Source organism: Diadema setosum, chromosome 2 (assembly GCF_964275005.1).
Source record: "Diadema setosum chromosome 2, eeDiaSeto1, whole genome shotgun sequence".
Classification (NCBI taxonomy): domain Eukaryota; kingdom Metazoa; phylum Echinodermata; class Echinoidea; order Diadematoida; family Diadematidae; genus Diadema; species Diadema setosum.
In genome coordinates this window covers 44,135,777-44,163,757 of record NC_092686.1, presented here as the reverse complement: position 1 = coordinate 44,163,757, position 27,981 = coordinate 44,135,777, and the positions used below count along the sequence as shown (strand labels likewise).

Below are 27,981 nucleotides of genomic sequence, written 5' to 3'. Positions count from 1 at the left end.
GTGATGCTAGAGGGATTGGGTGTGGCAGAGAGGGAGGCTGCAGAAGCACTGCTTCAGAAGCACAAGTCGGTGTTTTCTACCGGGAGTTTTGATGTAGGAGAATGCGACGTCATTCCGCACATGATTGACCTCACGGAAGGGCCTCCCATCCGCCTTCCATATCGAAGAATTCCACCCCATCTGATGCCGGAGGTTAAGCGAATGCTGCAAGAAATGCTGGATCAAGGCATAATCCAGCACTCTAAGAGTTCCTTCGCCAGCCCCATCGTTCTCGTGAAAAAGAAAGATGGCTCATTGAGGCTGTGTGTGGACTACCGGCAGCTCAATGACCGGACCATCAAGGACTCCTTCCCACTTCCCAGGATTGAGGAGACTCTGGAGGCAATGGGGGGTGCTCGGTTTTTCTCTTCACTAGACCTGTCACACGGATATTTTCAGGTAAAGATGGATGCTGGCTCCGTGGAGAAGACGGCCTTCAGGGTGCCGTGGGGACTGTTCGAGTTTACCAGAATGCCACAGGGTTTGACTAACAGTCCAAGCACCTTCCAGAGGACCATGGAGTTTATTCTGGGGGATCTCAACCTCTCTCAGATTATCCTCTACCTGGACGACATACTGGTTTTTTCTTCCACTTTCGAGGAGCACCTTGAACGGCTGAACAGTGTCCTGCAACGCCTGGGAGATCATGGATTGAAGGTGAAGGGCAAGAAGTGCCAGTTTTTCAAGGACAGAGTTAAGTACCTAGGGCACGTTGTTTCTGCGAAGGGTGTATCAGTGGACGGGGAGAAGGTGGAGAAAATTAAGACATGGCCAATTCCACAGACTTCGGGGGAGGTGTCCTCCTTTCTTGGCCTTGCATCCTACTACCGGCGCTTTGTGCCACGGTTCTCTCATATGGCTGCACCGCTGCATAAGATCGCCGGAAGCAAGACGGGTGCAGCGGGGAAGAAATTCCAGTGGGGTGCGCAGCAACAAGAAGCATTTGACACTTTGAAGACTGCCCTCACTCAGACGCCTGTTTTGGCCTATCCACAATTCGATCGCCCCTTTGTCATAGAAGTGGATGCATCCTATGGCGGTCTAGGGGCATGCCTTCTCCAGGCTGACGAGGATGGGAAGATGCACCCAATTGCATATGCAAGCCGTACCCTGCGTGGGGCAGAGAAGAATTACCCAGATCTGTCTAGTTTCAAGGTTGAGTTGCTAGGGCTCAAGTGGGCGGTGACAGAGAAGTTTGGTCCGTACATACTTGGATCCAAGTGTACAGTTTACACCGACCATAACCCTCTAGCTCACCTGAAGACGGCGAAACTTGGGGCAACAGAGATGAGGTGGGTCTCCCAACTTGCTCCATATAATCTAGAGATCAAATATCGTCCTGGTAGGAACAACAAGTGTGCAGATGCTCTGAGTAGGCGGCCAGAGGACAACAGAGTCGAAGTGGAACAGGAACTAGTGACCAAGGACATGACAACGGAAGACGTCAAAGTGGCCATACGAGAAGTAGGTGGGTGCCTTGCTGTGGGGCGAGAGGTGGGTGTGAGGAATGGGGTCACGTCAGCTCCCACATGCCAAGGAATCTGGCCAAGCGTACTGCCGTCCTTCACTCATGCAGAGTTGGTGGATGCCCAACAGGCAGATTCTGCATTGAGAGAGGTGAAGGAGATGTTTCAGAATGCATGGCAACCCGGAGGTGACTACAGGAAGGATATCCCAGGACTGAAGAGTTGGCTGAGGGAGTGGCCGCGGATAACTCTACACAAGGGGGTCCTGTACCGAGAAGTCACAGACACCATCTCAGGAAAAGAGCGGCAGCTGCTGGTTCCGTCGCAGCTGCAGAAGATGATGCTTGAGGAGGCCCATGACAAGTGGGGTCATCAGGGAGTTGGAAGAACGACCAGCCTCCTTCAAAAGCGATGTTTTTGGCCAGGCATGCACCACCAGGCGAAGGAGCATGTGAAGGGGTGTTTTCGTTGTGTGACCTCGAAAACGCCCACGCCAACGGTGCGACCCCCTTTGAGGCATCTCCTCGCATTCCAGCCCTTGGAGGTCCTCGCAATCGACTTCCTGAAGATCGATCCTGGGAAGGGAGGCTACGAGGATCTCCTAGTTCTTACAGATGTATACAGCAAGTTCTCGATTGCGGTGCCTTGCAGGAACCAGACGGCGAAGGTGGTGGCTTGTGCCCTTCGAGAACACTGGTTTGCCCGCTACGGAGTTCCCCTTAGGATCCACTCGGATCAAGGGAGGAATTTTGAGAGTGCGCTGGTTAAAGAGATCTGCCAGCTGTACGGGGTGACGAAATCTAGGACAACACCATACCATCCGTCCGGGAATGGACAGGTTGAGCGCTTCAACCAGACGCTTTGCTCCCTGTTAAGGTCTCTAGATCCAAGGGATAGGAGGCGATGGCCTGAAATGGTAACCCATGTTGTCTTCATGTATAATACCACGCCCCATCGAGTAACGGGAGTCACTCCCTACCTCTTGATGTTTGGAAGGGAGGCAGTCCTCCCCCTGGATCAACTGATCTTAAACACGGACAGAGACTGGAGCGAAGATTACTCCCAGACCCAAGCCGAGTTACTGAAGAGGGCACACGCCGTCGTGTCGAACCGTCTTCGGAAAGTAGCTGAAGAAGAGGAGAGGCGTCATCAGTCAAGGACGTCGACCCCGACGATACCTATCGGCCAGAGAGTCTTGCTGCGTCGATTCGATTTCAAGGGACGACATAAGCTCGCTGATAAGTTCTTTCACTCTCCGTACGTAGTGGTGGGCAAGAACAAGGAGGAGGATGTGTACGAGATACGGCCTGCACGCGGGGGAGAAACTAAATGGGTGAACCGGCGACTTCTGACGGTAGATCCCCGTGAAAGTGTCGAAGCAGGATTTGAACACGACGAAGAACACGAGGAAGTCCAGGACCACACAGAGTTCGGATACCAGGTGGAGTCAGGAAATGAATCCAGCGACTCAGAGCTCGACGAACTTCGCATTGTCCACCGTGTGCCAGAGATAGATGACACACCAGTTGCCGCTGACGAAGAACCACGGAGGTCCACAAGAAGCAACAAAGGGGTGCATCCAAACCCAGCTAGGTTGCCACGATCCGTGATAACGGGCCTCCCAAGTTAGTTAACACGCGGGCGGTAACATTCAAAAGTCGGTCATTATGAGTTGTTTACGAGGGCGTAAACAACCATAAGCGGGGAAGATGTCGGAAAATGGAAAATTGACGAGATTAATATTTTAGTTTGTGCAAATAAATTCGATGATATGGTAACCATTATGGATGATTAAGATGCTTGAAATAGAACACTTCCCTACAGCGCATAAACGGGATTAAAAAGGGGTTTGAATATCAGTTTAAATCATTCGTATTGCTGTTTTTGCCTCAAAAAGCCGGAGAATAGCTTTAATCGGGGTGTATTTCGTAGAAAACCGCTTGACTTGCGATGACATCATGTGGTCATCCGCGAGCAAGCAAGTAACTCTCCTGGAGAAAATTATAGAATAAAAACATCGGCTATGATAATTTCAGATATAAGTAGTTTCTGGTATTGTGATTTTCGAAAGGTATATTCATGTTTATTTTACTTTGTGGAAAACCAAGATTATTTTAGAGTAAGAATAATAATTTGGAAGAAAAGAGTGATTGGGTCAGAAATCTTCCTCTGGTCAGCTCGGAGAGACCGCGTGAGTTTCATTCGCTCTAAGAACGGCCAGAGGAAGAGAACACGTTTTGCGTCGGAGGAAAAGTCAAAGTTTTGGACAATCATCCCGATTTTGGAGAAAATCGTAAGTAAATTCAACATTTCAATTTATAAATGGATAGAGGAACGTCCAATAACGAATTGTATCTCCGCACGTTGTTTTAGAAAATTTTCTTTAGGGAGAATTATGACGTTGTTAGGTGATAGTGGTCCACCGTGAAATAGTTGCGTTTTCGCTGGACATTAGTCTCGTAGATGATACCGCTTTCCTTCTTTGTGTAAATTCTACATATTGTATGGAAGACAGAAATTAATTAGAATGAAGCCGTTTTAAGTTGTCGACCGTATGCGTTGATATTGTGTTTGTAATTTCGCATTACGAAGTAATAATGGTGTTAGAAAGTTTCCGTTAACGATGATGGGTGCTAGGAGTGAGCGACTACCATCTTGGTTACGACTCATGCTCTGTGTACTTTATCGAGTCGCTTCGGTCAATGGGAGAGGAAGAAAGAAGAGAAGGAGGGAGCGAGCGAGAGGGGAAGAGAGATGGAGGGAGAAAGGGAAAGAGAAAATTGCACCAGCCTTATCGGAGGTGGTATGTCGAAGTAAGAAGAGAAAAAGTTAGGTCGCGTGGCAACGGTCACAAGAGTTGATTCATGTTTTATGTCCAGTTATCCACAAGGGATTTGCCTCGCTCAAGCGAGCGACCTTAGACAGGCAAAAGTACAGATTTTGGTCGGTATTTAGTCAACAAATCGTAGCTCGTTCATTTTGCCGATAAAAATGCCTCGGCGAGCCGTAGTTGAGGAGTTTTAGAGGAACAAAGAGAAACAAAAGACACTCTCCGTACAGTGAGGGGCACGTTTGTTTCGCTGCTTTGACGGCTTGTTCACATTTATATTTAATGTACATGTAGTAGTTATGATTTTGATGCATCGTACTGTATAAAGATGATTGATTTGTGTTATCATTGTATATTGCAGCGGGTTTGTACGACGTATTCCGAAAAGCGGGAACTCGTAACACAACAGAGATTCCTGTGTTGGATTCAGGTATGAATAATGCAATAGATGTTTTGGTGTTATGAAAACGGCAAATTTGATTGAAGTAAATAAGTTGTTTACGCAATGAAGGGAGATGTGATTCCTCCTTTGCATCAATTTGATTAGTCATGCACGAGTTTCGGATTGGTTTAAATAAGTACAGTGTACTATCAACTAAAGATTGGGCAGTTCGCATGACGGGAAGATAGATTGATTTGATTGTTGTTCAGATTAAAGAGAATATGTTTGATGTAAGTGATTTATGGTTACTAAAGGTGACAAGAACCCAAGGGGGGGGGGATTTGGCAATGGTTAACGGTAACATCACCGTTAATGGCTGGTTTGATCGTATGATCATCCCTTGTATATATTATTATAATGCTTGTGCGTAGTATAATTATTATTCCGCTTGCACAGTTATACTTGTATAGGATTTTGGATCGCCAGTTGAGAAGCGTACATTGAGTTAGAAGATTATCGGTATATGAGATACATGTAAATAGTCTATGTCATATATAGTAAGCTATAGTAGATTCATTTGCATAGTCAAGCGCTTTAAATATTTTATGCAACATTGATAGATGGTATCGGATCTTGACGTATCAATTTATTGGTTTTTGACGAATGTTGAGACAAGAGAAATTAGTTGAAAGATTATCATTGTGATCAGCAATTTAGAATATGAAAACAATTTGTTGCATCGTGATGAACAGACACATGCCAAAGGTATAAGTTGCAGATTTTGTTTGGTTTACGTATTTCGGACAATATAGAAAACGAGAGAATTTTATTTAGAACAAAAGCTAATCCACAGTTAGTTTCTGGTCAGGTAATTTCGAGTTTCGAAGTGAAGAAATGTGTTAGCTTGATTTATATCAACGTATGCTCGTTGTTATTGTATTAGTATCGTGTATATAACTATGCTAGTAGCTGTATTGCGTGGTTCAGTATATTTATTGATTATCGTTTTGTTTTTTCTCTGCTTTGCAGGGGTTTTTCTTTTGGATTTTTTGTTTTGATTCTCTGAGTCATTTAGAAACATTAAAGGCCCGAGTTCCTTTAACTGAAGTCTCCCGACATCCTCATTGGTGTGAACCCCGTGGACCTCAACCGTCCATATACCCCGTGAAGTCGACCCACTTCACGACAGAATTTGCCACCAGAAATTCACTCGAAATTACCTGACCAGAAACTAACTGTGGATTAGCTTTTGTTCTAAATAAAATTCTCTCGTTTTCTATATTGTCCGAAATACGTAAACCAAACAAAATCTGCAACTTATACCTTTGGCATGTGTCTGTTCATCACGATGCAACAAATTGTTTTCATATTCTAAATTGCTGATCACAATGATAATCTTTCAACTAATTTCTCTTGTCTCAACATTCGTCAAAAACCAATAAATTGATACGTCAAGATCCGATACCATCTATCAATGTTGCATAAAATATTTAAAGCGCTTGACTATGCAAATGAATCTACTATAGCTTACTATATATGACATAGACTATTTACATGTATCTCATATACCGATAATCTTCTAACTCAATGTACGCTTCTCAACTGGCGATCCAAAATCCTATACAAGTATAACTGTGCAAGCGGAATAATAATTATACTACGCACAAGCATTATAATAATATATACAAGGGATGATCATACGATCAAACCAGCCATTAACGGTGATGTTACCGTTAACCATTGCCAAATCCCCCCCCCCCCCTTGGGTTCTTGTCACCTTTAGTAACCATAAATCACTTACATCAAACATATTCTCTTTAATCTGAACAACAATCAAATCAATCTATCTTCCCGTCATGCGAACTGCCCAATCTTTAGTTGATAGTACACTGTACTTATTTAAACCAATCCGAAACTCGTGCATGACTAATCAAATTGATGCAAAGGAGGAATCACATCTCCCTTCATTGCGTAAACAACTTATTTACTTCAATCAAATTTGCCGTTTTCATAACACCAAAACATCTATTGCATTATTCATACCTGAATCCAACACAGGAAACTCTGTTGTGTTACGAGTTCCCGCTTTTCGGAATACGTCGTACAAACCCGCTGCAATATACAATGATAACACAAATCAATCATCTTTATACAGTACGATGCATCAAAATCATAACTACTACATGTACATTAAATATAAATGTGAACAAGCCGTCAAAGCAGCGAAACAAACGTGCCCCTCACTGTACGGAGAGTGTCTTTTGTTTCTCTTTGTTCCTCTAAAACTCCTCAACTACGGCTCGCCGAGGCATTTTTATCGGCAAAATGAACGAGCTACGATTTGTTGACTAAATACCGACCAAAATCTGTACTTTTGCCTGTCTAAGGTCGCTCGCTTGAGCGAGGCAAATCCCTTGTGGATAACTGGACATAAAACATGAATCAACTCTTGTGACCGTTGCCACGCGACCTAACTTTTTCTCTTCTTACTTCGACATACCACCTCCGATAAGGCTGGTGCAATTTTCTCTTTCCCTTTCTCCCTCCATCTCTCTTCCCCTCTCGCTCGCTCCCTCCTTCTCTTCTTTCTTCCTCTCCCATTGACCGAAGCGACTCGATAAAGTACACAGAGCATGAGTCGTAACCAAGATGGTAGTCGCTCACTCCTAGCACCCATCATCGTTAACGGAAACTTTCTAACACCATTATTACTTCGTAATGCGAAATTACAAACACAATATCAACGCATACGGTCGACAACTTAAAACGGCTTCATTCTAATTAATTTCTGTCTTCCATACAATATGTAGAATTTACACAAAGAAGGAAAGCGGTATCATCTACGAGACTAATGTCCAGCGAAAACGCAACTATTTCACGGTGGACCACTATCACCTAACAACGTCATAATTCTCCCTAAAGAAAATTTTCTAAAACAACGTGCGGAGATACAATTCGTTATTGGACGTTCCTCTATCCATTTATAAATTGAAATGTTGAATTTACTTACGATTTTCTCCAAAATCGGGATGATTGTCCAAAACTTTGACTTTTCCTCCGACGCAAAACGTGTTCTCTTCCTCTGGCCGTTCTTAGAGCGAATGAAACTCACGCGGTCTCTCCGAGCTGACCAGAGGAAGATTTCTGACCCAATCACTCTTTTCTTCCAAATTATTATTCTTACTCTAAAATAATCTTGGTTTTCCACAAAGTAAAATAAACATGAATATACCTTTCGAAAATCACAATACCAGAAACTACTTATATCTGAAATTATCATAGCCGATGTTTTTATTCTATAATTTTCTCCAGGAGAGTTACTTGCTTGCTCGCGGATGACCACATGATGTCATCGCAAGTCAAGCGGTTTTCTACGAAATACACCCCGATTAAAGCTATTCTCCGGCTTTTTGAGGCAAAAACAGCAATACGAATGATTTAAACTGATATTCAAACCCCTTTTTAATCCCGTTTATGCGCTGTAGGGAAGTGTTCTATTTCAAGCATCTTAATCATCCATAATGGTTACCATATCATCGAATTTATTTGCACAAACTAAAATATTAATCTCGTCAATTTTCCATTTTCCGACAATATGATTTTGGTAGAACTCACCAAAAAAAAAAAAAAAAAAGAGAGATGGAAGGAAGAAACATGGAATGAAGTACAAAAAGAGATAAAGAGAGTTTTACCTTTATTGACATTGAGTACTGGTAGCTCTATTTGAAGGAGTTTGTTGTCCCATAAGGATATGTGTTTATAGTCACCATCAAGGCTTTGTGATAAAGAGAGAGAGAGAGAGAGATGGAGAGAGATGGGGGGGTAGGGAGAGGGGAGAGACAAGCATGTATAATAAACAACATCAAGAAGAATGTGAAATATACACACGTAGATCATGTACCGGTATTTGATAGAAACCAAGCTGTGTGTTGTTTACAAAGACACTCCATGCATAATAATAAATTGTAAATGCCCATATACAAGTATGATGAAATGGTCAGATGTGTCTTTCTGCAACCACCTTTAATACACATAGCGACTTTTGGATGTTTAATACCTATTCTGGAATTCTCAAAATTTAATATCATTTATGTACTTGGTGGTATCAGAAGTATGTGCTAATTTGTGGACTAAGGTGTACATATCATTCGCAGTAGTGTGGTATTTTGAAAGGGGAGAGAATTACAGACAAATTATAATCCATCACTGATGTGATTCTTCAAGATGGGAAGGGGCATGCTAGCTACAGTATCATCAAAATATCATCTAATCATATTAAAGGGATGGTACAGCATTGGTGGAGATGAGAATTGGGCTTTTAACTTCAAAATACCAAGAAAATGCTTATGAAATAGTACAGAGCATACCATTTTAAGACGAATTCAAAGTTTAATTGATGAAAATCAGGTGTGGAATAACTGAAACATCCAAAAACAAAGTAAAACAAAGCGATCATAATAAAGTGTGGGTCCCATGCACTTTATTAGAATCACTCTGTTTTGGATATCTCAGCCATTTCAAAACCAATTTTCATCAAATAAATGTTGAATTCGTCATGGAATTACATGCTCTTTCGTATTTGATAAGAGGTTTCTCATTATCTCACCAAAAAATTTTAGAAACCTGAAATTGGGTCTTAACCAAAACTACACAATCCCTTTTACATAAATATATTCATATACATGTATATTAGATATTTTGTCCATTATGGTGAAATTACTTCTCGTTATTCTATGAGCGTAAGGCAAACCCACAAAGATTATGCCTATATATTTGATCACTTTTCTTTCAGGAATTGATAGATGGACATGGGCCATATCTGGATTGACTATATATATATATATATATATATATATATATATATATATATATATATATATATATATATATATCTTTTTATTTTCCTTATTTCACTGTCTTGATTTCTCGATTGACAATATAGATGATAACAGCTCATGTCTACACATGGTGACATAAACTGAATAATATATATATATTTTTTTTTAATCTGAAATGATCCTATATAGATCTTTTATCACAGGTGTGATTCATTTTAGACGTCAAATTTGCTTATCCTTTCCTTCATGTAATATTGCAGGCCTGTAACCAGGGGGGTGGGGTGGGTCCACTCCACCCCCTCCCCATTTTTTATTTTTTATTTTATTTTATTTATCTATTTATTTATATATTTTTTGCACCCGTACATAGGAATACATAGGTAGGGGAGTGCGCTCTTTGATGTTTACAGGTAGGTGAGACTAGCCCTGCCCCCCCCCCCCCCCCCACCCCCTACCCCCTACCTGAGGATCCTACATGTACTTGTATCTTGGCCGCACCTTCCTTCGCTTTTTGCTTCACCGACACACAGAACTCTTGTGCAACAGTTCTGTGCACCGACACTGCACTATGCGTGCATCTTGAGGTCAACACACTTTTTCCGCTTTACTGGCTAGTGCGCCGATCCAGAACAGAGCTGAACTTAACTTTTCGTTTATCTGCTTAATTTAATCATGATAGTTCTTCGAGGAGTAAGTACCCCCATCCGTATCTTATCAAGAATTCAACAAAGTGCGAAGTCAGTTATTCGGAATGTGAGCAGCGAGGTAAGCGGACTTAAAATCATACGCAATCTGACATAGTCAGTCCCACACCTTGATTTCGATGTCCTCGCGTGTAGACAGTAATGAAGTAGCTAACGCCAAAACGGGTAACGTTAACAGTTAGAGACTATTTCTAGACTTGAGGGTGCGATATAAACTGTTTTCATAGGCACGACACGGAAATATTAGATAAATTGAATTTATATTCTAAATGCGATTATCGTTACACCGCCGACGTTCACCGTTATGGGTCGAAACATTACATATTTTGCTTGTTTCTTTATTATTAAAAATAAAATTAACTGTTAGACAAGAACTCACTCTAACTGGTTAGATCTCACTTAATAAAGCTTTGATAATAATTTATAATTAAATTTGATATAAAACAAAGTCAATCCCCCAAAAGTGTGTCTACAGACACAGTATCAGTGTTTGTAAATTAGAATGTCTAAGTCACAAAAATTTAATTTACATTGAATGTCCATGATATCATAATCATGTTTTTGACACCGTACAGTCAAGCACAGTGTAGGTCCATACTTCATTTCTTTAAGGTATAAACTCAGAAATATTGATATTTCTTCCTTAACCTAGGCTGATCTTAAGAAAACAGTCCTGCATGACTTCCATGTTGAACATGGTGCTAAAATGGTGCCTTTTGCTGGCTACTCAATGCCAGTCCAATACAAGGCAGGACTTGTCAGCGAACATCTGCACTGCCGATCTTCAGCTGCGATCTTTGATGTCTCTCACATGCTGCAAAGCAAGATCTATGGAAGAGACAGGGTTAAATTCATGGAATCACTCACAGTTGGTCAGTACATTAATCACTTCACCACACCAGTACTATCTGTAAAATTTGATAAATCTCATAATTGGATTACAGGATTACTCTTTAGTCTTACAATTGTGTGTGTGTGTGTGTGTGTGTGTGTGTGCTTTTTTTTTTAAATAAAAAATGAAGGAAACATATCTAAGACTGTGACTTCATAGCCCTGTTGAATATCAAAGGTTTACGCTTATCAATATCAATCATATCTGTTCACATCATTTTATTCTTCAGGATGTTATTAAGGTCTGTCTTCTGTGTATGCAGTACCAGATACATTTCAAATAGAGCTATGTGAATTTTAGAATCTTCAAAACATATTACCAAAGCCTTTGAAAGTTTCAAATATGATTTATGAATTATAAGTAAGTATTCCAATGTCCTTCTCACTATACCAGCTGTTTAGGTAATCTGTACCACACCAGGCCCTTAGCTTTGTCATATTTACAATTTGAAAGTGCCGTCAATGAGAAACTATGGTCATTTGTTGTGGCAAACATCCATTTTGTTGGAGCATTTCATTTTTGTTCAATATTCTTTTTCTTGTTTGTTTTTGTTAACAATCCTGTAGCTGATATAGAGGGACTACCAGCAAACAAAGGTACACTGAGTCTCTTGATCAATGACCAGGGCGGCATTATCGATGACCTCATCATCAATCAGACATCGGAGGACCATCTGTATGTGGTGTCCAATGCAGGCTGTGCAGACAAAGACCAGGCACATATCAGGGTGTGTTCATTTTTTTTTTCTGTCTCCAACAGCCAAGGATTAACTACACAGTGTACATTTTTATATGAGTGAAATGAGTTTGAACTCTTACACCTCCAGATCATTTGTCCATTAACAGCAAATGTTGTTGTTGTTTTTTTTTTTTAACAAAGTGCCCCCTCCCCCTGAAATTGCATGACACTGATATATGCTAGATCAGACTTGACAATCAGCTAACAAGTGTAGAAGATAAGAGCTTGATTTTTTGCAGATGATGATTATGCATGACAACTTTTTATCATGGTGAATTGATAGAGGAGTGTTTTTTACTGTAAAACTACATTATATTCAATACTGGACATGGTAAACTAGATCAGACCCCTCACCATGAAAAGACAATCTGGTGGATCATGCTTTTACAGATGTATATATAATATTTTGTTCTTCAAAGCTCATTTGATATATTTTAATGGAAAAGAATGTGGGAAACATGAGGTCTATTCATGGTCAAAGTAAATTTATTGCTCTATCCCATATCTACTCATTTTCTTCCTCCAAAACAGTCTAGGCTGGAATCCTTCAGGGCAGAAGGCCATGATGCTACCTTTGAACCACTTCATGATATGGCACTTGTAGCTCTGCAAGGTAGGTTTCTCTTGTGCAAAGCTGGGGCTGGGAGGGACAAGAATGTTATACTCATTACTTGTATGAAAAGTTCCTTTGTTTCTATTTTCTCTGTGTGTGGAATAATGAGGGTAGTGTAAAGCTGTCTGAAGCAGCCCTTTGGGATCTTGGGGTAAAGCAAAAGTTTTGATTGCAGACAGCTGGCTATCACAGACAGATCTGTTGGCATTTTTATGAGGTTAAATGCCTTCTCGGTTTTTACATATGTGCACATACTGTGTGTCAACTCTTTGCATCTGTAGCTGTGACTGAGCATGGTCGCAGTGGCTGTTATTTTATGCAGTCGTATAGTAACTCTGGATACCAACTATGACTTCTCTGTTCATGTCGTGAGTGGTATTTTGAGATGGTGTGCCTGAGGGGGCTAGTTAATCATAGGATTACAATAGTCAATGGCTGATTGCCCTGTGAGGTAGGTGGCTGAGCACTCCATGCTCAATTGCTGTAAACTGTGTATCTATATGTTGACTTTTCTTCCATGTGCTACTTTTATCAAAACCAAACCTGCATACTGGTAATCACATTCCATGTGAGTTAGTGTACATAAAATGTAGTCCAATTTGCTGTGCAATCTACAGCTGTAAGTGTAACCCATTGATGATGAGCTAATTTTGCTATAAAACCCATTTCCCATAGACATCCATAGACATTTGACCGAGACTAGTCTTCAGCATGTCTTGTATTAACAAGTCTTGTATGTTTACTCCCACACATGCCTAGGTCCAGCCATGGCACGAGTTCTACAAGCAGGCGTGTCAGATGACCTTCAAAAGCTGACCTTCATGTCGGGGGTCACCACCTCTGTCTTTGGCATCCCAGGGTGCAGAGTGACAAGGGCTGGCTACACGGGAGAAGATGGTGTAGAGGTGAGCCCAGTCAGGTTGCCATGGCAACCCTTAGGACACATGTACAGAATGTTACATATAGAGTTTGTCAATATTCCTATGAGAGGTATCATTGCTAGTAAAAAAGAAAAAAGAACGAGATATGAAACTCGTCACGCTGACGAGTTAGGTGATACGCTTGGGGTCATCAGGTGTCGGTCATCTGTGATCGACAAAGAAAAGAATGTGATATAGGCACCTTGAAGTTATATTGAGCGTGCATGCAAAACCGTTTCTCTAACCACTCGGCCACGGGACATCCCCGGACATGGTAAGGCAAAAAAGAAATGTATGGATATTACAGGGGGAAAAAGTCAATGCCCACTCAACAATCGTGGCCGCGTGAACATGTATTGCATTGCTAGACGGAAATGCGGCCTTGTAACGACTGATGTCGCTATGCCATTTCTGGCAACTTGGGAAAAATACGCGCCGTAGACATAAAGCCTATAATCGGCTAGTTTTGATACCTTGCCTTTAATCACAATTTTCAGTGTGATGACGTCATCAAAGTACAAAACAATGACATGGTCTTGAAAGACAATTGTTCAAAGTACAACACCTCCGTCGTCGTCATTACATACTATGATCGGTTTGACAAAGTCAGCCTACAAAATTGTGCAGCAGTCGAAGCAATGTGGTCTCCAACACAAAAAAAAAGGGATATGGTGTGTGTCTGTGTGTGTGTATAGGTGCGTTTATACGAACGTGATTTCTACATGGACAAATATGTAATACAAAATTGAAGAAAAAAAGTAAAATAGCTAAGTGTTTTGTTTCGTGATCTTGTGGGGTTCGAACCCGCAACCTCACGTCTCTGAGACGTCGCCTTTAACCACTCGGCCATACGTCTCGGCGAGAAAATATGAGGAACGTAAACTTATGTATGTGAAAGCTGAATCGGGAATCGTTTTGTCCACATTCCATTCTCATTTTCAGCTTTAAACTGCAAAATTGTCAACCTGATGATAGGATTTCAAAAAATAAAATGCATGATTACTGCAGCTTATTGTCTCAGCTACAACATACTTAAGTTTCAGAAGAAATGAAGCAAAATCAGCTGAGATAAAGGTGCTTAAACGTTGTCAAGTCAATGCATGGTTTGAAAAAAAAATCACCTCCCATTGACATAACACGTAGTATGGTCCGATTTTGCATCTTTACCTTTAATCACAATTTAAGGTATGATGACGTCATCAAATTTCATAACCATGACATGGACTCAAAAGGCAAATGTTCAAAGTACAACATATCTGAATTTGGGATAATATTGAGCTTAAACAACAGAGATACGAGCAAATGAATGTCAGAAACAGTACCTCAAAAAATTAATTCCACTTTTTTGATTTCAGATGATGATATGATGACGTCATAATGTATTTAGGGAAATATTGATACTTGAAACGTTATTTTCAATTCATATGCTTTTGTAATATGCAATAAAAACATAGGGTCACCTGACGTTTTAAAGAGCTATGGCGAAATAAACAAAGACATGTTTTTCGCTATATTTCCACATAGACGCGCACACGAAATTTCAACTTTGACGCCAGCGCATTCCTTTGTTATAGGTCGAAATTGATCGGAAATCAATGGATACTGTTACCTAATGTATCAGGAATCCAAATCTGTCAAAAAATGTGCATTTTCATGTTGCTTACGCGCACTGTGCGCGGAAATGCGCGGACGGACGCGAACGCGCGGAACGCTTAAAATTGTCTGAAACTTCGAGATTTCCCATTGGGAAGTCGTTTTGAGCCTTTTAAAAGTTTGACGCGCGCTAATGCGCGCGTAATGATGTCCTAGGTAATTAGCATTAAAAAGTAAGATAGAGCGTGACCTGAACTTTATGTTCAATGAAAATGATACAGAAATAACCTTTAGTTATGAAGTTATGATCGATCATGTAACATGGTCCGAAAATCACAAAATGGCGCCTAGATGACGTCATAGATATGTTACTGTCATGAAAACCTTATTGTGGCTAGATGTTGTCATGAGACATGTTGACTGAAAATGTCATGTTATTCCGTCATGTCAATGTTGAGATATTCACGACACAAAATGTGCCAGAAAGAAAGAAGAACGAGACATGAAACTCGTCACACTGACGAGTTAGGTGATACGCCTGGGGTCATCAGATGTCGGTCATCTGTGATCGACAAAGAAAAGAATGTGATATAGGCACCTTGAAGTTATATTGAGCGTGCATGCAAAACGGTTTCTCTAACCACTCGGCCACGGGACATCCACGGAAACGCTAAGGCCGAAAAAAAATGTATAGATATTACAGGGGGAAAAAGTCAATGCCCACTCAACAATTGTGGCCACGTGAACATGTATTGCATTGCTAGAAGGAAATGCGGCCTTGTAACGACTGAGGTCGCTGTGCCATTTCTGGCAATTTCGGAAAAATACGTCCCGCAGACATAAAACCTATAATCGGCTGATTTTGATACCTTGCCTTTAATCACAATTTTCAGTGTGATGACGTCATCAAAGTACAAAACAATGACATGGACTTGAAAGACAATTGCTCAAAGTACAACACCTCCGTTGTCGTCATTACATACTATTTGACAGAGTCAGGATGCAACATTCTGCAGCAGTCGAAGCAATGTGGTCTCCAACACAAAACAGAGGGATATTGTGTGTGTGTGTGTGTGTGTATAGGTGCGTTTATATACGAACGTAATTTCTACATGGACGAATGTGTAATACACCATTGAAGAAAAAAAAAGTAAAATAGCTAGGTATTTTGTTTCGTGATCTTGTGGGGTTCGAACCCGCACGAGTGCAACCTCATGTCTCTGAGACGGCGCCTTTAACCACTCGGCCATACGTCTCGACGAGAAAATATGAGGAACGTAAACTTATGTATGTGAAAGATGAATCAGGAATCGATTCGTCCACATTCCATTCTCATTTTCAGTTTTAAACTGCAAAATTGTCAACCTCATGAGAAGATTTCAAAGAACAAAATGCATGATTACTGCAGCTTATTGTCTCAGCTACAACATACTTAAATTTCAGAGGAAATGAAGCAAAATCAGCTGAGATAAAGGTGCTTAAACGTTGTCAAGTCAATGGATGGTTTAAAAAAAAATCACTTCCCATAGACATAACACGTAAACTTGTCCGATTTTGCATCTTTACTTTTAATCACAATTTAAAGTATGATAACGTCATCAAATTTCAAAACCATGACATGGACTTGAAAGGCAAATGTTAAAAGTACAACATATGTGAATTTGGGATAATATTGAGCTTAAACAACAGAGATACGAGCAAATGAATGTTAGAAACAGTACCTCAAAAAAATTAATTCCACTTTTTTGATTTCAGATGATGATATGATGACGTCATAATGTATTTCGGGAAATATTGATACTTGAAACGTTATTTCCAATTCATATGCTTTTGTAATATGCAATAAAAACATAGGGTCAACGGACTTTTTAAAGAGCTATTGCGAAATAAACAAAGACATGTTTTTCCCTATATTTCCACATAGACGCGCACACGAAATTTCAACTTTGACGCCAGCGCATTCCTTTGTTATAGGTCAACATCGATCGGAAATCAGTGGATATTGTTACTCAAAGTATCAGGAATCCAAATCAGTCAAAAAAATTGCATTTTCATGTTGGTTACGCCCTCTGCGCACGAAATTGCGCGGACGGACGCGCACGCGAGAAAATGTTTGAAACGCTTAAAATTGTCTGAAACTTCGAGATTTCCCATTGGGAAGTCGTTTTGAGCCTTTTAAAATTTTGACGCGCGCGAACGCGCGCTTAATGAAGACCTGGGTAACTAGCGTTAAAAAGTAAGATAGAGCGTGACCTGAACTTTATGTCCACCGAAAATGACGCAGAAATTACATCTAGTTATGAAGTTATGATCGATCATGTGACAAGGTCCGAAAATCACAAAATGGCGCCTAAATGACGTCATAGATATGTTACTGTCATGAAAACCTTATTGTGGCTAGATATTGTTATGAGACATGTTGACTGAAAATTTCATGTCATTCCGTAATGTCATTGTTGAGATATTGACGACACAAAATTGTCCAGAAAGAAAGAAGAATAAAAAACGAGACATGAAAACTCGTCACATTGAGGACGAGTTAGGTGATACGCTTGTGGTCATCAGATGGCGGTCATCTGTGATCGACAAGAAACGAATGTGATATAGGCACCTTGAAGTTATATTGAGCGTGCATGCGAAACTGTTTCTGTAACCACTCGGCCACGGGTCATCCACGGAAATGGTAAGACAAAAAACAACAACAATGCATAGATATAACAGGGGGAAAGTCAATGCCCACTCAACACAAAAAAGAGGGATATGGCGTGTGTGTGTGTGTCTGTGTGTGTGTATAGGTGCGTTTATATACGAACGTGATTTTTACATAGACGAATATGTAATACAAAATTGAAGAAAAAAAAACAGTAAAATAGCTAAGTATATTGTTTCGTGATCTTGTGAGGTTCGAACCCGCAACCTCACGTCTCTGAGACGTCGCCTTTAACCACTCGGCCATACGTCTCGACGAGAAAATATGGGGAACGTTATGGACTTGAAAGACAGTTGTTCAATATATAACACATTCATCGTACGTTGTCAGTTTGCTATTGACATGACAATCTATCGCATGAATATGAGGCAGATATTAGTACCTGTATGAAATTATTATAGGCATGGTTATCAAATTCCCCTAAAATTTCCTTATAATTGCCTTATTTTTACACACAGTTATGCTATCCCTTTAAACTCGTCACAGTTTAATTAGAATCATTAACATCATACATCAGTACCATATTCAGTTCCATAGCTGATCACGTTTGCTAATTAATTAAGATTATTTGTCTAGAATGTGTCATATGGCCAACCTGTATACACACGTATATACACACACAATGCTAAATGCATGTATCAAACATCTGTAACACAACTTTGAACTAACTGTAGGAATTATCGCTGCACTTATCATCCATACTTTTTATCACTATCTGAAACTCCACAAAAACCACTAATTGACAAATAATCATCAATACAGAAGACTGACACAGAAGACTGACTTAAAGGAACAATGCAAATACCTTTTATACAATGTATAGCTTGTTACATGTATAAATCAGCACAAAGTAACCACGACTACATTGTGTTACTGAATTGGTATGAACAAATTTCATTTTGTTACAATATACTATATCAGTTTGAAAAGCCCAGCCTCCAAAATTTTGCAGCAGTCGAAGTAATGCAGTCTCCAACGCAAAACAAAGGTATACTGTGTGAGTGTGTGCGTATAGGTGTGTTTACATGCAAATGTGATTTCTACATGGACGAAAAGCCCAGCCTGCAAAATTTTGCAGCAGTCGAAGTAATGCAGTCTCCAACGCAAAACAAAGGTATACTGTGTGAGTGTGTGCGTATAGGTGTGTTTACATGCAAATGTGATTTCTACATGGACGAAGGTGTAGTACTCCATTGAAGAAAAAAAAGTAAAAAAAAAAATAATTATTTTCTTTCGTGCTCTTGTGAGGATCGAACCCGTACGTGTGCAACCTCACGTTTCTGAGACGACGCCTCTAACCACTCGGCCATATGTCTCGACGAGAAAATTAGAGGAACGTAAACTTATGTACGTGAAAGACGAATCAGGAATCATTTCGTCCGCATTCCATTCTCATTTTCAGTTTTAAATTGCAAAATTGTCAACCTCATGAGGAGATTTCAAAGAATAAAATGCATGATTACTGCAGCTTATTGTCACAGCTACAACATACTTAAGTTTCAGAGGAAATGAAGCAAAATCAGCTGAGATAAAGGTGCTTAAACGTCGTCAAGTCAATGCATGGTTTCTAAAAAAATCACCTCCCATAGACATAACACGTAAACTTGTCCGATTTTGCGTCTTTACATTTAAACACAATTTAAAGCATGATGACGTCATCAAGTTTCAAATCTATGACATGGACTTGAAAGGTAAATGTTCAAAGTACAACATATCTGAATTTGGGATAATATTGAGCTTAAACAACAGAGATACGAGCAAATGAATGTCAGAAACAGTACCTTAAAAAAATCAATTCCACTTTTTTGATTTCAGATGATGATATGATGACGTCATAATGTATTCATGGAGATATTGATACTTGAAACGTTATTTCCAATTCATATGTTTTTGTAATATACAATGAAAACATAGGGTAACCAGACGTTTTAAAGAGCTATGGCGAAATAAACAAAGACATGTTTTTCGCTATATTTGCACATAGACGCGCACACGAAATTTCAACTTTGACGCCAACGCATTCCTTTGTTATAGGTCAAAATTGATCGGAAATCAAAGGATATTATTGCTTAATGTATCAGGAATCCAAATCTGTCAAAAAATGTGCATTTTCATTTTGTCTACGCGCACTACGCGCGAAAATGTGCGGACGGACGCGAACGCGCGAAACGCTTAAAATTGTCTGAAACTTCGAGATTTCCCATTGGTAAGTTGTTTTGAGCCTTTTAAAAGTTTGACGCGCGCGTACGCGCCCGTAATAATGTCCTAGGTAATTAGCATTAAAATGTAAGATAGAGCGTGACCTGAACTTAATGTCCACCGAAAATGATACAGAAATGACCTTTAGTTATGAAGTTATGATCGATCATGTAACATGGTCCGAAAATCACAAAATGGCGCCTAGATGACGTCATAGATATGTTACTGTCATGAAAACCTTATTGTGGCTAGATTTTGTCATGAGACATGTTCCCTGAAAATGTCATGTTATTCCGTAATGTCATTCTTGAGATATTGATGACACAAAATTGTCCAGAAAGAAAGAAGAATAAAAAGAAACGAGACATGAAAACTCGTCACATTGAGGACGAGTTCGGTGATACGCTTGTGGTCATCAGATGACGGTCATCTGTGATCGACAAAGAAAAGAATGTGATATAGGCACCTTGAAGTTATATTGAGCGTGCATGCGAAACCGTTTCTGTAACCACTCGGCCACGGGTCATCCACGGAAATGGTAAGACAAAAAAAAAAAAAAAACAATGTATAGATATAACAGGGGGAAAGTCAATGCCCACTCAACTAACGTGGCCTGGTGAACATCTATTGCATTGCTAGACGGAGAAGCGGCCCTGTAACGACTGAGGTCACTATGCCATTTCTGGCAACTTGGGAAAAATACGTCCCGCAGACATAAAACCTATAATCGGCTGGTTTTGATACCTTGCCTTTAATCACAATTTTCAGTGTAATGACGTCATCAAATTACAAAACAATGACATCGTCTTGAAAGACAATTGTTCAAAGTACAACACCTCAGTCGTCGTCATTACATACTATGATCGGTTTGACAAAGTCAACCTGCAAAATGTTGCTGCAGTCGAAGCAATGTGGTCTCCAACACACAAAAAAGAGGAATATGGCGTGTGTGTGTGTGTCTCTGTGTGTGTATATGTGCGTTTATATACGAACGTGATTTCTACATGGACGAATATGTAATACAAAATTGAAGAAAAAAAAGTAAAATAAAAAAAAAATGTTTCGTGATCTTGTGGGGTTCGAACCCGCAATCTCACGTCTCTGAGACGGCGCCTTTAACCAGTCGGCCATACGTCTCGACGAGAAAATATGGGGAACGTAAACTTATGTATGTGAAAGATACATGGGGAATCGTTTTGTCCACATTCCATTTTCATTTTCAGTTTTAAACTGCAAAATTGTCAATCTGATGAGGAGATTTCAAAGAATAAAATGCATGATTACTGCAGCTTATTGTCTCAGCTACAACATATTAAAGTTTCAGAGGAAATGAAGCAAAATCAGCTGAGATAAAGGTGCCTAAACGTTGTTAAGTCAATTGATGCTTTAAAAAAAAATCACCTCCCATAGACAATACACGTAAACTTGTCCGATTTTGCGTCTTTACCTTTAATCACAATTTAAGGTATGATGACGTCATCAAATATCAAAAGCATGACATGGACTTAAAAGGCAAATGTTCAAAGTACAACATATCTGAATTTGGGATAATATTGAGCTTAAACAACAGAGATACGAGCAAATGAATGTCAGAAACAGTACCTTAAAAAAAATAATTCCACTTTTTTGATTTCAGATGACGATATGATGACGTCATATTGTATTTATGGAAATAATGATACTTGAAACGTTATTTTCAATTCATATGCTTTTGTAATATGCAATAAAAACATAGGGTCACCTGACGTTTTAAAGAGCTATGGCGAAATAAACAAAGACATGTTTTTTCACTATATTTGCACATAGATGCGCACGCGAAATTTCAACTTTGACGCCAGTGCATTGCTTTGTTATTTGTCAAAATCGATCAGAAATCAATGGATATTGTTACTCAAAGTATCAGGAATCCAGATCAGTCAAAAAATGTGCATTTTCATGTTACTGACGCGCTGTGCGCGCGAAAATGCGCGGACGGACGCGCACGCGCAAAATTGTTTGAAACGCTTAAAATTGTCTGAAACTTCGAGATTTCCCATTGGAAAGTTGTTTTGAGCCTTTTAAATGTTTGACGCGCGCTTACGCGTCCTAGATGACGTCCTAGGTAATTAGCATCAGAGAAAGAAAGATAGAGCGTGACCTGAACTTTATGTCCACAAAAACTGATACAGAAAGGACCTTTAGTTATGAAGTTATGATCGATCATGTAACATGGTCCGAAAATCACAAAATGGCGCCTAGATGACGTCATAGATACGTTACTGTCATGAAAACCTTATTGTGGCTAGATATTGTCATGAGACATGTTGACTGAAAATGTCATGTTACTCCGTAATGTCATTCTTGAGATATTGACGACACAAAATAGGCCAGAAAGAAAGAAGAATAAGAAAAAAGACAGATTTTGACAATCACAATAGGTGATACGCTGATAGCGTATCACCTAATAAAGAGAGATTTTGACAATCACAATAGGTGATACGCTGATAGCGTATCACCTAAAAATAAAGAGAGATTTTGACAATCACAATAGGTGATACGCTGATAGCGTATCACCTAAAAAGGGCATGTTTACTCATAGGTATAGCACATGTACTCAAGTTATTTCAAGTATGTAAAACATTCATCAATGTCTGTCATGTACATTGTGGGATTAAGTTGCGAACAACATGAGCAAAAATAATACTTATCTACAAGCAGAAAGAAGGCAAATAAAAATAATACTTATCTACAAGCAGAAATAAGGCAAATGTTGCTATAATGTTGGACCATCATCAGCTACTGCTGTTCTACAGTTCCATCTTTCCAGACTTGGAAAATGGAGAGCTGACAGCAATTCCATTTACCACATGATTTATTGTCATTTTGATGAGTCTCTCTTTTGTATTATTATTATTATTATTATTATTATTATTATTATTATTAGTTTATTTTTATTGTCATTATTATTATTATTATTATTGTCATTATAAATTATTATCATTATTATTAGTAGTAGTAGTATTATTATTGTTATTGTTAATGATATTGTCATTATTATTATTATTATTATTATTATTATTATTATTATTATTATTATTATTATTTTATTATGGGAGGGTTGGAAGAAGGCAGGCGGAGGGGGCTGAAAACAGGTATTGATTGTTTACCCAGCTGTAGGAAGTAGGCAACAATCTGGCTATCCGTGATGTATTTATCAAGAAGGAGAAAAAAAAATAATGTTGACATTGTGTAGAGACTATGGACATAATGCCTTCCTGTTTCTCAAGGGAAGGTATATAATCATATTCAAGATAAACGTTCAATGCATTATTTACAGCTTGAACAGCAATCTGGTTATCCCTTGAAAGGTATTTACTTGTTTATTTGTGTATTTATTTATATTTTATTTGATTTAAAATCCTTCATATTCAAGATAAACGTTCAATGCATTATTTACAGCTTGAACAGCAATCTGGTTATCCCTTGAAAGGTATTTATTTGCTTATTTGTGTATTTATTTATATTTTGTTTGATTTAAAATCCTTAATTGCATTTATTTGTCACAATACTACTGAATTTTTGGTGATGCCGTATTTCCCAGATTGCAGTTCCTGCCAGCCGAGCTGTGGAGCTGACAACAAAGTTATTGGAATCCCAAGATGCAGCAGTAGCCCTAGCTGGTCTGGGTGCCCGTGACAGCCTGAGGTTAGAGGCGGGGCTCTGTCTCTATGGCAACGACATTGACGATGACACCACACCAGTAGAAGCCAGTCTCACGTGGACAATAGGTAAATGAGGTTCATTGATAGGATACAATCTGAATTCATACTATTCCCATTCTCAAAAATTGAGAGTATGAGGAAGTGATTATTTGCAAAATATGGAGTAGAGAAGATTGGCATGCATCCTTATCCTCTTTCTGTGTGTTCAACATTTTCATTGTCAATTCCTGGTACAAAACATATGCCATGATATAGATTTTATTGTATCCATCAAAGGACAAAAATTTTGAAGAATATTTCAAAATTGACCTTCTGTCATGCAGTTGAATACAAGAACATTGTCAACTTGGTAGATGTTTCAATGTAGGTATCCTGAGTCACAGGTAATGGTAAATGCTACTCAGGTTATGTTGTGTTGTATGAATCAGAAAAATTGCTAGCTATACCATCTTACTTCAGAGGGAAGTAAACTTTTCTTTATTACAATGCAGATATTGTAACTTTGGGACCAAGAGCACACATTTACACATTTTATTGTGTTCTGTCCTAATGTGGAAGCAACTGACTGACTGAGATATGAATGAATGAAAAGTGTAGCTGGCATTTGAAGATCTGTCCTTCCAGTGTTCAAGAAGCAAATGATAGTGTATATTATTGTGATATGCAATGTCTGTTGAAGCTCACAAACATGGCTGTCTCTCTCTTCACACTTGTTAGGGAAGAGGCGACGACAATTAGCAGACTTCCCGGCAGCTGACCTCATCTTGCAACAGATCAAGGATAAGCCCAAGAGGAGGCGTGTCGGAATTGTATCAACTGGTCCACCAATTAGAGGTGAGTCTGGTGAATGGAATGGAGTATCAAAGATGTCATAGCCATTCATCACGATAGAATCTGGTTTTAAACAACCTCACCAGGCCCAAATATCTGTGAATACTATTGTGCCTAACCATGCTTGCAGCTGGTTCCAACCCAAGCTATAACAAACGACTAATGATAGCATCACTTCCGTACTTGATGCACAGGAGTGGTGCAAAATGGTGCAGTAATATAAGGGTTTAAGGTCATTACAGATCTATAGCAGGCACAAGGTGCAAAAAAGAAAAACCAGGCCCATACATGGTTTTCCTCCAGTCTCAGGCTTTGACTAGGGACTCAAGCAGAAAAGCTGTATTTATCTTGCTGTCTCTCACTTGACATGGTCGGCATATTAGGTATAAAAGTGCTTTAAGAGACAATAGGTGGAAAAGACTTGGGGTGTAGGAGTTGTATGAAAGACTTCAGTCAGACATGGCAGAGAGAAAAAGGGAGGAGAAATGTAATGAAAACAAAAGATACGCATTGCTAGGAAATGGGAAAGACAGTACTGTGTGGAGAAACAGAACTTTAGCTGAATAAAGTGAGCTGGTGGATCAAATGTGTATAAAGTTTGGCTTTTACACAGCGGCCCGCATCACAGACCATTGTGTGTATGGTTAGTTATCCAAGTTACCTCCTCGGTTTCCTTTGCCGTGATTAGATGAACCATGTGACATTTACCATAAATGCCTCTGGGATACATTTTGCAGTCTGTCAGAGAACAACTCTATGACACCTCTAAAGCTAAATGTCACAGCTTGCTCTGCATTTTTGTCTTTGTATTTCCAAGACATATGCTAAGGTCCACAGGGTACCTGCTGGTACAGGGAAATACTCAGCACACCTAAAAATGAAGAATGAATGAATGAAAGCCGTCAACATTTAGAGGTTTTTTTCTTTTGAGAGCAAGATGCTTCCTCAAGATTTGTGGTGTTTGTGTAATACGCCTAGCATGAGATGGGCAATAACCAGCTGAGGACGAGTCCCGCGTATACTTGGGCAAGAGCCTGTGCAAAATGCGTGTTGTAGCCATGCAGTCCTCAACGGGTTAATGCTCCATGTGCAAACCACACTTGTTATCATCACTAACAGTGAGAAATTATGGAATGAATTGATTATCTTGGCTCTCTGATATTACTGCATTTAATTTTGATAAATGTGACTTCAAATTTGCATTACCTTTCAATCAATATTCAAAATGATTTAAATTCAACATGCACATGCCCCCTTCTGTTTGCTGTTCATTGCACAGTAGCAGATTTCAGGTATTTACATGCCGTCATGAGAAATGCTGAGAGTTTACTTTCTTTCCTATGTCCAGCCGGTGTGGAAATCTTTAGTGCATCAGGAGATTCTATTGGTCGTGTGACAAGTGGCTGCCCCTCCCCCTCCTTGAAGAAGAATGTGATCATGGGGTACGTAACCACGCCCCATGCCAAGAATGGAACAAAGGTCAACTTCCAAGTGCGGAAGAAAACTATAGAGGGCGCTGTGACAAAGATGCCTTTTGTTCCAGCTGGGTATCACATTGTCAAATGATTGTATTACAAGGTAGAGAGATAAATAGCTATGTCTGTCTTTCACATGTGCCTTTAAAGATGAATGAATACTGTCTCATGCTCAGTGACTTCAGTGCAAGAATAAACTTGAAATGTTTGTGTCTGTCAAGAAAGAATATTAGCTGATACACAAGCACACACATGCACACACACACACACAAAAAAAGAATTTTGCAGCCGTGAACTTGGCGTATATGCATATACTCTTTGCAATCAACTTGAAATTATGTAAGATAATGTTTGAACAAATTATGCTATATCAATGTTGTGTCTCTGGCAAGTGAAAGTGTTAAAGTATCGTATCAAGTATGCTATTAATGTATGTAAAAATCATGGCAATCAAAAAATATATGCTGCCAGATTTGTTGGCTTCTTTATTGGATCGATGTAGATTTTGATTCATCCAGGTAGTATGCTAAAAGCGTGTAAATTAAATCTGTTCGACTGGACTTACTTGTGAAAATCACAGAGAGAACTGTTCTCTCTGTGATTTTCACAAGTAAGTCCAGTCGAACAGATTTAATTTAAACGCTTCTTTATTGTGCACAATTTTACAGATAGGTTACATCTAGTGTATTGTGCTAGTAAATTAAATCTGTCAAACTGGACTTACTTGTGAAAATCACGGAGAGAACTGTTCTCTCCGTGATTTTACAGATAGTGTATTGTGCTAGTACCACTGTTCTGAAATAATCCGTGAGTATTGTCAAGGCAAATGGCCATGTATCTCAATACCGGTAGTTTATACTGCCTAAATCCTAACAAGTGAGGGCAGTACACTTGGTATAAGCAGAAAGACATGGTAGCAAAATACCTTTGGCTAAGCCAATACCAATAAACATTATCACACCTCATATTGGAGTATGTGGGTATGTAACATTGCAGTAAAAGTTGGTGGTTGTGGTAAATTTAAGAAGTATAGTCAATATGACGTAAATACTAATTGTGTCATGTCACATACCAGGGGTAGATAAAATGTAGGTCCTATATTGAATGAGAATGAAATGTAAGCACAGCACACCAGTCAACAGAAGAGCAAGTTTTGTTTTGTTTATTTTGTGAGTATAACTCAGTTGTTAGAATCATGCATAAAAGCATTTGATGCTGTGGAAATCTGCATTGGCTGATTAAACTTGATATGTAGAACTGATATAAGTTCTCCCATTGAAGATTTGCGTCACTACACCTTATGATTTAAAACTTTTGTCTTCCACACGGAGCATAAACTGAAGCAAATTTCTCTTTAAGTCATTATACAAGACTTGTAAAGTCAACAATTTTTGTCTCCTTTCTAGGCTTGAATCTTTAGTTTTTCCTGTAAAACAATCAGACATTTGAGAAGACTCAACTCTTTGAGAACTTTCAAGCTTTTAAAACTGCTTTTTTTTTGTTTGTTTGCTTTTGAAGCAATCTATACATTTGTCAACTGTAAATAATTGTGAGATATATCACTACCTTTTATTTTGGGTACCTGGTAGCTCAATTCTTGATGGATTAAGATCATTACCATGTTCTTCTGTTGAAAGATTTTGTGTGTTTTACTTCATCATTATTGTGTACTTAGAGCACATTGTACCTGTCTAAATATGCTATTTTATGGCGATAGTCTATAAGAATTAATCTTGCCCTTCTCCATTTGTATACAGGTACATTTATTGGTAATGTATTCCACCGAGTTCTTTAATATGTAGAATGTGGGTTTATTCAAAGACCTGGTAACAAGGGGGCTCACAGGTGGTCCAGTTGATCTTTGTTTGCTGCTCACCTGGGTACATTTGAAAACCAAGAATAGCTCCTGTCAGCCACGTACCAGCGAATATGAGCATTGAAGCATGCGCTCATCTGTAACTGGCAACTCAAGTCAAGATTCTTTGACTGTGTGTGTACTGACATAAATGTCAGGGGTAAAGCTGTACACAACTTGTTTCAGGATTCTTTT

General features: G+C 39.3%; 1 protein-coding gene across 1 annotated transcript; it reads left to right on the top strand.

Annotated features, from left to right (window-relative positions):
• Window positions 1-10,185: 10,185 nt before the first annotated feature.
• LOC140246016 (aminomethyltransferase, mitochondrial-like) lies at window positions 10,186-26,190 on the top strand. Its single transcript, XM_072325465.1, has 8 exons — window positions 10,186-10,320; window positions 10,912-11,131; window positions 11,718-11,878; window positions 12,421-12,502; window positions 13,262-13,407; window positions 23,505-23,691; window positions 24,343-24,459; window positions 25,805-26,190. Exons 1-8 carry the CDS (start codon window positions 10,228-10,230, stop codon window positions 26,020-26,022), a joined length of 1,224 nt encoding a protein of 407 aa, XP_072181566.1. The 5' UTR covers window positions 10,186-10,227; the 3' UTR covers window positions 26,023-26,190.
• Window positions 26,191-27,981: the final 1,791 nt, after the last annotated feature.